Source organism: Procambarus clarkii, chromosome 46, assembly GCF_040958095.1.
Source record: "Procambarus clarkii isolate CNS0578487 chromosome 46, FALCON_Pclarkii_2.0, whole genome shotgun sequence".
NCBI classification, from domain to species: Eukaryota; Metazoa; Arthropoda; class Malacostraca; order Decapoda; family Cambaridae; genus Procambarus; species Procambarus clarkii.
In genome coordinates this window covers 28,487,730-28,500,639 of record NC_091195.1, presented here as the reverse complement: position 1 = coordinate 28,500,639, position 12,910 = coordinate 28,487,730, and the positions used below count along the sequence as shown (strand labels likewise).

At 45.2% G+C, this 12,910-nt stretch overlaps 1 protein-coding gene across 2 annotated transcripts in view; it reads right to left on the bottom strand.

Moving 5' to 3' along the window:
• The window catches only part of Hip14 (palmitoyltransferase Hip14), a 94,579-nt gene that overhangs the window by 75,797 nt on the left and 5,872 nt on the right, over positions 1-12,910 (bottom strand). For both annotated transcript variants that reach the window (XM_069301866.1, XM_069301867.1), the window contains exon 2: positions 12,545-12,691. In XM_069301866.1, coding sequence (XP_069157967.1) covers positions 12,545-12,691 — 147 coding nt within the window. The remainder of the gene's footprint in view (positions 1-12,544; positions 12,692-12,910) is intronic.

Genomic DNA, 12,910 nt, shown 5'->3' with positions numbered 1-12,910 from the left:
TGTGCTTCTTAAGATATGGGCACCACACAACAGCTGCGTATTCTAGCTTTGGCCTAAAAAAAGTCGTGAACAATTTCTTTAGTATTTCGCCATCCATGTATTTAAAAGCAATTCTGAAGTTAGAAAGTATAGCATAGGCTCCTTGTACAATGTTGTTAATGTGGTCCTCAGGTGATAGTTTTCTATCTAGAACCACCCCTAGAGCTCTTTCTTTATCAGAAGTCTTTAAAGATTTCCCACACAATTTATAGGTTGTGTGGGGTCTATATTCTCCTAATCCACATTCCATAACATGGCATTTATGCACATAAAATTCCATTTGCCAAGTGGTGCTCCATATACTTATTTTCTCCAGGTCTTCTTGAAGGGCATTACAATCATCTAAGTTAATTAGGACCACACTGTAACCTGAAATAGGAATTATTAACAAATGGCAGCCTAATGGAATAGGGCCACACACAAGTCATTAGTGACAACTGTTGTTCAGTTGCCTGATGAAGTGGTGCCCTACAGAGATCTGTACAATGCCTTTCTGGGGCATGGACGCTATGAGTAGTTACATATGCAAAGGGAAACGTGGTAACAAGAGTTATCACTTAAGAGACAGTTAAGTAATTTACAGTTGTTACAATAGTATGACAAATGTGGAGTGCCCAAAGGGAACAAAACCTCACTGTCAATCAGCTACGTGACGCAACATGCAAGAAAGTGCGAGATCAAACGGCGTGCCGATTAGAAGGGTGCAACATCAGTTGTCATAGCAACAGGCAGGGGACCAACAAAGCTCTTGGGATTTCAAATTGGAGTGATGTAAAAGCTATATCTCTGTTGAATTGTCTACCCAGGATTCTGGAGGAAAGGTATATTGTGAACCACAACCAATATTAAAGGGCAATTATTATCATCATCATCATTGAGAAAATCCACCAGGGCAATGAGGTGGGCACGAACCAATAACTTTAGCGTCGCCAGTCTTTCTCATTGATATCATTAATGCGATTTCTGTGTTTCTGAAGTAAGGTGTGGGACCACTCTGCACTTCCACCCGAGTGTTTGTGGGTCATACATAAAACCTAGACTGGCTTCAGTAGGGGCCTCCAGACTTCCTGTGATATCAGTAGGAATCCTGTTGTATGAGTTTAACAGGTCAGTGGTGGTCTAGTGGTAGAGTATGCGGCTTGGCAACGCCAAAGTCGTAGGTTTGCACCCACCTCATTGCCCTAGTGGATTATTCTCATTGATATATATAACACGTTAATGTGATTTCTATGTGATTATAATTATTATTATTATTATTATTATCATTATTATTCCATTCACCTGGGCTCTAGGAGACTGGAACCGCAGACCCAACGCGTGTGAAGCCAAAGCTCTATCAACTGGACTATTGAGTAGCCTTGATAAGGAAAGGTAAGGCTCATCCTTAATAACGATGTACACACAAGGTAAGGATCAGCCTCACATGCGTTGGGATCCACAGTTCGAGTCTCCTAGAGCCGAAGTGAATGGAATGTTTATTTCCAGGGAAGTATGGATGACAATTTATATGGCGTGGACATGGAGCATTAATTCCTCTGAGCTTCACTAGTAGTCAGGGAAAGTCGAAAAATTCCAGCTTGGTAGCGGTAGTTGCTTCTGGAATCGTTTCTTATTAAGACTACTCAATTGTGCAGTTGATAGAGCTTCAGCCTCACACACGTGGTGTCCGCGGTTCAAGTCTCCAAGAGCCCAGGTGAATGGAATGTTTATCTCCACGGAAGTGTGGAAGACTATTATAATAATAATAATAATTATTATTAATATTATTATTGTACTATATTTGACTGGAGAAATGTGGTAAGTGGGATACCACAGGGGTCCATTTTGGGGCCAAGCCTTTTTGTCATATACATCAATGACATAGATGAGAATATTACAAACCACATCATCAAAGTTGCAGATGACAAAAATATAAGTAAAGTGGTAAATAATATGGAGCTTATATGAACTCCACAAGTGGTCAGAAGACTGGCAAATGCTTTTTAATATCGACAAATGCAAAACCTTGCATGTGGGGCATTGTAACCCACGCCACGACTACAAAATTAATAACATTCAATTACAGTAGATTGATGAAAAAAAGGAGCTTGGAGTCAAAAGCCGCCACTTACTGAAAGTTGCACAACAGGTAGAAGCAGCAGTAAGAGAAGCTAACCAAACCCTCGGAATAGTCAAGCGTACCTTTTATTAACCTATGGAACCGCCTACCTGCTGAAGCCGTAAATGCCAAGACTGTTGAATTTCAAAATCCAAAAGGAAACATTGTCAAGGCAAATGGGAGGATCTTCTACAAGCCTCCGGCTTCCTGTTCTCGTCGAGGTCCCTAGTGTCAGTGGCTCTCAGGTAAATTCAGGTAAAACTAGAGGAACCGGTATAACACTGGGAGGTAAACCCTACCGAAGGAAAACGCACCACAGGCAAAGTTCAGGTTCTTGTACAACCATTCGACCTATCGTCATTTACACTGGGCAATTCAACACCAGATGGCAACATAGCTGAAAGAAGAACAAAACTACCGGAGGCAGGGAAAAAGACGCCAACTGAAAGTCCTACACGAGGCCAAGCCAAGTCAGAACCTGGGATGGAACCAACTGGAACCAACTGGGACTTCTGCCAGTTCATCAGGAACCTGCAGTCGACAAGTTGGGAAAGAACCAGACCCCTGGCCAGTTGACATACGGATCAACTGGGGGCCCCACACCAGCCAGTCATCGAGGTAGGCCAACATCAAAACCCCTAACAAATGCAACTGGGCCACAATGACCCACATAAGCCTGGTAAACACGCTGGGGCTAGGTTCAAGCTCAAAGAAAGAACCCTGAAACAGAAAACTTGACACGCCCCACAACAAAGTCTAATCAGTCCCTGAACCATAGATGAATAGGGACGTGCCAATACACATTCTTGAGGTCCAAGGACACCATCCAAGCTCCAGCGTGTAAGTAGCAGGCCAACTTGGACCAAATTGGTCATGTGGAAGGTCAGGCAGGGGGATGAAGATGTTCGGTCCTGGAGGACTAAGGATGTACCAGAGTTTCTCCGAGTCCTACATCAGCTCGATTATACCAGAGACCAACCAATCTGCAATGATTTGACAGTGCCAAGGAGGCCTCTTAACTCAAATGGACTGACCCCAATTATGGGGGAGGCCATTTGGGTTCACTAAAGGGGGTTCAGTCACCAACTTCACTGAAGGCCATAGGAAACAACCAGAAAAGGTCATAAATCATGGACCAGGAGCAGGCAAAACAGGGCAGATGCTACCCCATGATGGCATTAAAGGGGCAAACCACAAAAAGGCTAGTGCAAACCCCTAGCAGACCAGTCCAACGCAACACATGATTGCAATGTTGAGCAGAGGAGGTACCTTCCTCAGGAAGCACTATAGTCCGGAAACGTGACCCCACCCAAAGAATTCTCAACCAACACCGGTGATGTCCCCACTCGACCAGACTACCTCCAAAAGAGGGCATAACCCAAGAAAACAACAGCCGATTAATAGAGCAGCATGAAAAAACCACCAACGAAACAACTTGTGCAATGACATCTTTCGGAAAGAGGAGAGGTGAGAAGAGGGGGCAGACAAAAGAGTAAGAGTACCAAGCCAAATCTAACGAGCAGGCTAACACAGCCTTTTAACAATGTGAGGTTATTTTCTTGAGGTTATCTTGAGATGATTTCTGGGCTTAGAGTCCCCTCTACCCAGTTCTCGACCAGGTCTCCTTTTTGGTGGGCGGAATTAAATACCACCACTACCACCTCCCAAACGAGAGGGGCAAGCATCTTGAACAAGGAACTGCAGGCAGCACGGCTTCCAGTGACATTATGCTGCCAGGTGTAAACACGCCTTGTGGTCTTCTGCAATAAGAGCCCCAGAAAGAGTAAGGAGCTGTGCATAGATCTGCCACTTGTCCACATCTTTGGGAAACAATGGAGTAAACAGGCAGCTCTGGAGCAGACAGAAAGTATCCACACTCAAAAACACCTCGAGGACAGAGCTCACGTCCTGTCAATCAAGCGTGCAGGTCCAACAGAACCTATGCTAAGACCCCAAGGAAAGGAGAGGAGTCAGCCAGCCAGGATAGCCCCAGGGGGGGGGCCTTAAACTGTAACTAATAAGCAGAAAACAAATTCATATTCAAAAAGAGACCAGATCCATCATGGATAAGAGGGCTGAGCCACAGGAGGAACTGAAGCAGTCACATGGACCACACAAGATGCAGCACAGGAAGATGGAAACCTCCGGAGAAACAACAACTCAAGAGTCATCAAATGGGACCCCGGACTCAAACCCAGGGGGAAGCAAATGAGCACTCCAACTCAAACATGCATGGATGATACAAGAATGATCCCCTGCAACATACAACCCTCCACAGAGGGAACCAAGGTTGAAAGGCACCCAAAGCCACTCTTCGGGCTACCCCTCAAGCCCAGGAGCCTCCTTTTACAGAGGCCCTAGGGGCAGAGCCAAAATCCTAATCCAATACCTGAGACAGGAAGGTGTCCTTCTAAGGAGAAGGCACAGGGTAGGGAGGTGCCCTCGTGAAGGCAAACACCCCAAAACCCCTGCGGGACTGGAAGGCTCGACCACCTCCACCATCTACATAGAAGAGACCGACCCCACAGAACGCCCTGAGCGTACACCCCGAGCGAAACCCTGACCCCACTCCAAGACCCTCACACACTTCACAGCCAGAATTAAGGGGAGGAAGGGAGACCAGGGAGGGGGAGGGGAGACCATGGGGAGGAAGACCAGAAGAAGGGCGCACCACACCTGCATGGAAAAGGACGAGGAGGCACGGACCTAGTCCAGGTGGAGTTCAAGAAACACCTCCAATTCTGGGTCGTTCAACACCACAGTTGCCAAGTGCAAGGCAGCCAGTCGATTGATATGCCACGAATGCTCAATACGAGAAAACCTAGCCGGTAAAGCAACAGCTGCCGGGCATGCCTTCCACTGGGAGGCGGAATACCTCCAGTGAGAACACACCTCACTTGACCCTGGGTCATAAGTGTCATCGCCCCAACAGCCAGCATGGAGGTGGCAGAAAGAATGATCGTCAAGTAGCAAAATATGATGATCACCCCTCAAACTCCCAAACAATGTGGTCGGGTTAGACAGGCCATCCCATATGGACCAAAAGACAGACCCACAGGGGGATTCCAGAGCCTGACGGATGGGAACCAAGCAGACACCCCAGGCACCAGGGCCATTCTTCACAAGAACAGATACCAACCACAGCTTCAACAACCGGGCCACGGAGGTGACAACGGCATGCTGTGAAAAAAACCGTGTGAGCCCCAGTGTACCCCACACAACCAAAGAACACCCCCCAATCAAGGGGAGACCCAAACAGAGGAACCACCATTTTCTGAATAGCCCAAGGCGAGGTTCCCCACCCTGGTGGTCCGGCTTCCGAGGGTGAAGTCCCGAACACACCACAGAAGGGAAGCTCTGGCTGTTCAAGGGCAGCATTAGAGGTTAGAGAGCACACAGCAAAGAGAACCTTAAGTACATGCAACCCAAAATTTCAAACGAGCCAAGCCCACTCAACAAACTGGGAACAAAACAGGCACACACAAAACCTACACTAGAACAGTAAACAATACACAGAGCAAATGGCCCCCAAAGGACAATCAAGTCCTGTGCTTGTCCTGTGAGAGGCCAGGTGACACTTAGCTTAAAGCTAAGTGCCAAATGGCCATGGTCGGCACCTTGGTTAAAGCTCGGGGCTCGCTCGCTCGCTGGCGTGATAGGGAGCACTACAAGCAGGTGTGAGGAACAACTGCATCAGCAAACAAAACTAACCTGGGTAGCAGGCTGGGAGCATTGGCCGGGCCACCCGCTGGTGGTAACCGGTACTGACGAGTTCAAGCTCGTCTGAGCAAATTCCTTGGTGTGTGCGAATCATTTGCAGACTCGTTTGGTGGTTTCGAGGCTTCATTTCCTGTGAACCATCCAGCTGTCCATAAAGATTCGTTGAAAATCCTTCCTCTAAAAAAGCCTCTCTAGAGGCGTTTTCTGGTGGGGGGGTTAAGTGTTACCTGCTCCCTGCATCTTGATGTGGGGAGAGGGTAGGGGGAGTTCTGGCTCTGGTCCCCAGCAAGCCAAACACAACTTCCATGACTGATATGACTCTTTGGCTTGAAGCAATCTCAGCAAGGCAGCTTCAGGGAGCCATCAGGAAGCTCCCCCGAAAAAAATAAAATAACAAAATAGAGTTCATTAAGAATGGTGCTGATGTTACTAATGAAACCAAGCTGAGAACTTATCCTACACCAGCTCATCTGAAGCCTTTTCCTAGAAACGCACTTGCTTGACGAGTTAATTATTGGTATTCATTAAAAATACAGCAAAATTTAATGCAAGTAACCAAGCTACAGGATGAACCAGGCACCAGCTGTGTGCCAAAGCCTTCATATGGTCAGGTGACATGATTTCACATGTATCTACAGTTTGAGCGAACGTTCCAAATGCGAGTTAGCCAAGAACTAAATGATCACTGGCAGAGTGAAGTTCTCAAGTTATTACCAGCAAGACTGTTGATTTATAAGAGCATTCTGTTATGATTGCCAACCTTCTGGCTGTCCACAAAGTTGGGCCAAATGGGGGAACCCTGAGAACATTTGCTATATACATAACAGTAAGTCAGCCAAAATGTTTGCAGACTTCTCATGTGCTGACCAGTCCAACCACAACGGGTCAAGACTAGAGACAGTCTTCTCGTATGGTTCTCCACGTTGTCCAGAATTCTGATGAGAGAGAGAGCGAGAGATAGGCCATCCAAGAGAGGTGCAAACTCAAGGTAAGGTACGAACCCGAGCCTTGCATAAAGTTTTGCAATTCCTGCTGTCAAGAAGGTATGACAGATAGGCTCTTCATGGTCATTGAAGATTCAAACTAGCTTCAAGATTCCAAAGATGCAGACACCAAGTGCTTGACTCCTGCAAAGTCCAGTGCAACAACACAGCTGATCTTTGACTCATTCACTTGATGAGTCTGATGCCTCAGAATGAAGGCATCCACTTGATGAAGTGACTGATGCCACTTAGTGGAGGGGTTTACCAGAAGGTCAGTAGTAGAACGACCTTTCCTAAAACTAAATTGTCGACCACATAGTAGCCGATAAAGGTAAAAAAAAAAAGGCTGTCATTTACCGACAGCTTAAAGTCTCAAGAACTTTTCCAATAACTGAAAGCAGTGACACTGGTCTGTAATTACAAACTACTGAATGATTCATCTTTTGTAGACTGGAGCTACACTTGTCTTCATCCACAGAGAGGGAAAAATTCCTCAAGCTAGGCAAAGCTGGTAGAGCAGTGCAAGGTTTATGATGATGAACTTCACCCTATTGAACAAGTAATTCAGACAACTTAGCCATAATGATTGGAGCAAGCTGCGGAGGTTGTCATTCTGGATCAAGGCATCATTGAAGCAAAATGTTTTGCCAGTAGGTTAATCTTTTCCCCTGGCTGCAACAGTTCCATCTTCCCAGTTTTTGTGGTGGGATTGTGTCCACAGATGAATATCCCTGCAGATCGTTAACCAAAGACCAAAAGACTTTAGGTCCAACTCCTCTTCTTTACTATTACCATGTGGAGGCAGTCCACTTTTGAACTGCTTTCATTTGATGATATGCTTATCTATGAATATTTCTGTGAGCAGAAGGATGCAATTTAAATCTCCTCCGGGCTTTATTTTCTGCCGTAACAACTACCCAGCATCGATAGCCAAACCATGGCTGATCAGAAGGCTTGATTACATACTGCTGGTGAGGAACGTATGTTTGCCGAGGTCCTGTAATCGATATATTTCGCTGCTTACATCACCTTTCGCCAATGCATTCCATTCATATTACAGTAGTTATTTAACTACTGTATATATATCACTAGTGCACCTCTACTTGAATTATTGTATCCAAGCCTGGAAACTTTATCTTCAAAAAGACATATCTGTTTTGGAGAAGGTTCAACACCAGGTGACAATTCATTCCTGAACTTAGTTGACTCTCATAGCAGGAATAGTCGAGGGCCTCAGGGCCAAAACACTGCAAACCAGACGTGACAGAGAAGATCATAGAAATTTTTAAAATACAGTGGTACCTCGCATAACGATTGCCCCAAAAGACGAATATTTTGGGTAACGAACGGCCCGATCGGCGTCAAATCGTCCCGTATGACGAACGCTGGTTTGAGTAACGTCAACACCACACGGTGGGGTCGCGCTGCTTCTTGCACATTCTTAGACGCCTCCGACGATGCACATAAATTATGTTGTTCTTGTTTAAAGATGCTAATGATGCTGGGATATAAAAGGGTGACTGCTGAGATATTGCAAAGCATTGACGTTTTTGTAGGAAAAAAGAAATGAAATGTCTGATATACAACAAATGTCAAAAAGGTTCGTTCGGTGGTCTACAGGTCGGCTGCTCCATGTTTCTTAAAAAAAAAAAAAAAAAAAAAAAAAAAAATAAAAGAACTGTTGAAACAATTTGAAAAATGGACAAATGTCATAAAGGTTCGTTCAGTGTTTGTCGGGTAAGCTGCTCCATTATTGAAACGTACCTTGAGGTTACCTTGAGGTGCTTCCGGGGCTTAGCGTCCCCGCGGCCCGGTCGTCGACCAGGCCTCCTGGTTGCCGGACTGATCAACCAGGCTGTTGGACGCGGCTGCTCGCAGCCTGACGTACGAGTCACAGCCTGGTTGATCAGGTATCCTTTGGAGGTGCGTAAGTGACAAATACAAAACAAATGGAACACATTTGAAACAAAGAAAGATTGTCATAATGGAGCAGCCTACCCAACAAACACTGAACGAAACTTTTGCTATAACGAATATGAAAGACAAGGGCTGCTGGCTGGGTTAGTACTGCGTGAGCAACCATTTGTGGCACACGCGCCTCTGGCTCTCAAACACCTGTCCCACACGGTGTTGAAAGACTGTGCTCAGTCGGTGCAATTCAGACCCTATTGTTTGAAGAACATAAGGGTCATAACATTGGTGAAGCTTGGCGCAATAAGGGCTTAACACAACGGTCGGATGCCAGTGATACAGCACCTATGAGGATGATACAGCGAGCGTATCCAGTTGTAGCTCTGAGCCCCACCCTTGCCATCTCGAATGTATATAGATGATACATAGATGAATCGTTTTCTGCGTTCAGTGATGATGCATCTGATACAAGTAGCATAGATGAACAGTGTTAGCGGCTTCCATGGTGGTGGTGTTCATTGATATTTTCAAGAATACCTGAATCTCTTCCTGACTGATGGACACTCTTTGAGGCTAGCTGAATCTCTTCCTGACTGATGGACACTCTTTGAGGCTAGCTGAATCTCTTCCTGTGTGGGACCTTACAAAGCGATCTTTTCAAGACTACCTTAGAAATTGAGCTTTTCCTATAACCGTTTCAATACTACTTTATGCTTTACAAGCTTGGCTACATACCACCTACAAGTACTAAAGCCAAGGGTGCACGCGAGTGCGTTATTTGCAAGCACACAGAACGATGAAACAGGAAACGAAAATCTATCTGTAGCTGGTGCAAGGAGAGCAAAGTCGCGCTGTGTACCATGGACTACTTCGTTGACTATTACGCACCTCCAAAGTACTGAGTGTGTAATACAGTGTGTTACTGTGTAAATAGTATGTGAAACTGTACATATTGTAATATTAGTGAATTTTTACCACGTAATATTGTGACAATAAACATTTATTGTGGACACATTACTGACACATGTATCACAGTTTCATGGAAAATTATGAACATTCTATTGTATACATATTGTAAAGGTCACAAATATGCATCATATACGATAAAAGAAACAAATAAAACCGAATTGGAAATGCATAGAAAAAATATTTGAAAATATATTTGTGGCAACACGCGGTGCTTGAATGGCCTGCGCGACCGTGTCTGGGAGCTTCACAGACGGGCGACCAGCCCCTGATGACGTCACAGCGCACCTTGTCCACGCCCTCACAGCCAAAGTAAGTGGAATTTGGTAATTATTTTTACATAGGTTCAGGGGGTTCAGGGATGGTAATTTATCATTTTACAAAGAAAAATTATATTTTGGGGAACATTTGATGTCATGCACACTGGGGAAATTTCACAATAAACACAGTGCATCACACTGGTTAGATGGGGGACACTCGTTTTGTATGACGTCCGTTTCACATGACGAACATGGAACGGATTAAATTCGTTATGCGAGGTACCACTGTACTCAATTTGAAGGATTTGATCTGGATAACTTTTTACAAAAGGTCAGATGTAATGATTTTAAGCTCAACAAGCCACAATGTAGGACAGAAAACACATGTTTTTAACCCATACGGTTATAAACCCATTTAACTGCCTGCCTGCTGAAGCCCTAAATGACAGAACACTGCTCAATTACAAATTCCAGGTCGATAAAATCATCAGGACAAATAGGGAGACTCTTGACAAGCTGCTGGCAAGATAGTAGCCTTAATGGCAAAATCAGTTGCTCCTAGCCCTGTGCAGAGAGCTGGAACAGATTGTAAAAATACAAGTACTCCCATCTCCAATCTTCTCGTCATTTTTAGTCAGTTCCATAGGCTATGTCAAATTAATGTACAGCATTAAAAATTTAAGTCATTCAGAGCCTCAACTTCTTATTTCAAATGAACAAAAAAAGTTTATTTTTACTCTCAATTATCCCAGAACCTCAACCCAGTAAATAAATAGCTCATAATATTATAGGATACCACAAGCATCAATTGAACTTCTCTCTATCTCATGAAAGATTCCATAAACCAAAACAAAATAGTTCATTTGATCACAAGCATGCAACACATCTACAAATACAGAGAATAAGTCACAATAGAATGGCTGAAAATTAGTAAACTAACTCCAGCATAAGAAAATAATGGAAAGCTACAATGTTTTAGTCTATCCTCAACTGATGGGATAAGGGTTCAGGATAGTTATCTTGAGTTATCTTGAGATGATTTAGGGGCTTTTTAGTGTCCCCGCGGCCCGGTCCTCGACCAGGCCTCCACCCCCAGGAAGCAGCCCGTGACAGCTGACTAACACCCAGGCACCTATTTTACTGCTAGGTAACAGGGGCATAGGGTGAAAGAAACTCTGCCCGTTGTTTCTCGCCGGCGCTCGGGATCGAACCCGGGACCACAGGATCACAAGTCCAGCGTGCTGTCCGCTCGGCCGATCGGCTCCCCATGGCCCGAAATGTCATCACTCCTTGCAATGCCAAGTACAGTATGTAAAGTGTATTGTTATTTACCCAAATGTTTTGTTTTAGATCAAATAGAACTTTCTTTGTTTTGGTTAATGTTAATATTTATGATTCTTTGTCAGTGTTTGCAAGTACAGTACTGTAAGTTACATTGGGTATTAGAGAACGTTTATGTTGAGGTGAATAGAAGATTTCCCGCGTGTTTCCCCTGAAGGCAGACTGTCCGTGTCACCATCGTGCTCAGAGATGAGCGCTTGCCCAAATACGGTGTGTGGTGGCAAGGGGGGGTCCAGCTCGCTGGGTGGCAGGGGGGTTCCACCTCGCTGGGTGGCAGGGGGGTCCACCTCACTGGGTGGCAGGGGGGGGGTCCACCTTGCTAGGTGGCAGGGGGGTCCACCTCACTAGGTGGCAGGGGGGGTCCACCTCACTGGGTGGCAGGGGGTTCCACCTCGCTGGGTGGCAGGGGGGGTCCACCTCGCTGGGTGGCAGGGGGGTCCACCTCACTGGGTGGCAGGGGGGTCCACCTCGCTGGGTGGCAGGGGGGGTCCACCTCGCTGGGTGGCAGGGGGGTCCACCTCGCTGGGTGGCAGGGGGGTCCACCTCGCTGGGTGGCAGGGGGGTCCACCTCGCTGGGTGGCAGGGGGGGGGGGGTCCACCTCACTGGGTGGCAGGGGGGGTGGGGATCAACTTCGTTGGGTGGCAGGAGGGGGGGTCCACCTCACCTTAGGTGGGGTCCACCTTACCTTAGGTGGTGCCCACCACCTCCCACCAGTGAGGAGAGGTGGTGGACTCCTCCCGAGGTGAGGATTACCCAAGTTTTCTCAACGTGACTGAGTTCAGTAGTCGATCTGGTGAATTGATCAATTTACTGTAGTATTATGTCCCATTTTCTATGACTTTTTAATCAATGTAATGCAGCACATTATTGGATTGTTCAAGTCCCATGAAGTCAAAATAATTGTGCCGATCACATGATATATGTTCTCACTTGGACTCAAAATGAGTTAGGGAAAAGGGGAGATTTTTTATTTTATTAGCGATATATTTTGTAAAATATTGCAATCCTTCCTTACAGCCTTTCTTATCATGTTTGGATTGGGTTACTAACTTCTACAAACCTTTGTTTTGGTACTTTCCAATCTTACCCGGTCTATGTTAACCAATCCAACATTTGAAGATTGATCAACACGGCAAACCTTGCAGATATTTAACAGGAAGCCACCATGTTTTTGGCTTCAAGATAACTTCAAATCCTATTTAATTTATAACCTTTAAGAACTTACCTGAGTTGCTTTAACAATGTCAAAAGTTGAGAAATCGGATTCATTTGTGTTGCGGGTGGTAGGCTCCGAGTTCTGAATACTTCCCGTGGCTTCATCGGCATCAGTTTCCCGCTCAACACCATACATTCCACTTGGATTGCACGCATCCTAGTTTGATGAAACAGTAATATTAGTAGCTAAAACTAACAAATAATTACTTTTCAACATATAAGATGCAAGCACAATTAATACACTGTTCCTACCGAAGAAACTAATAAGGGACAATAAACTGCAACAAACCAGGTAAAAGAAAGGTTGAAAATTAATAAAAAAAAAATTGTGCTCTTGAAAATCTATTATTCAAAATATTTAGCACGGCATTTTTTT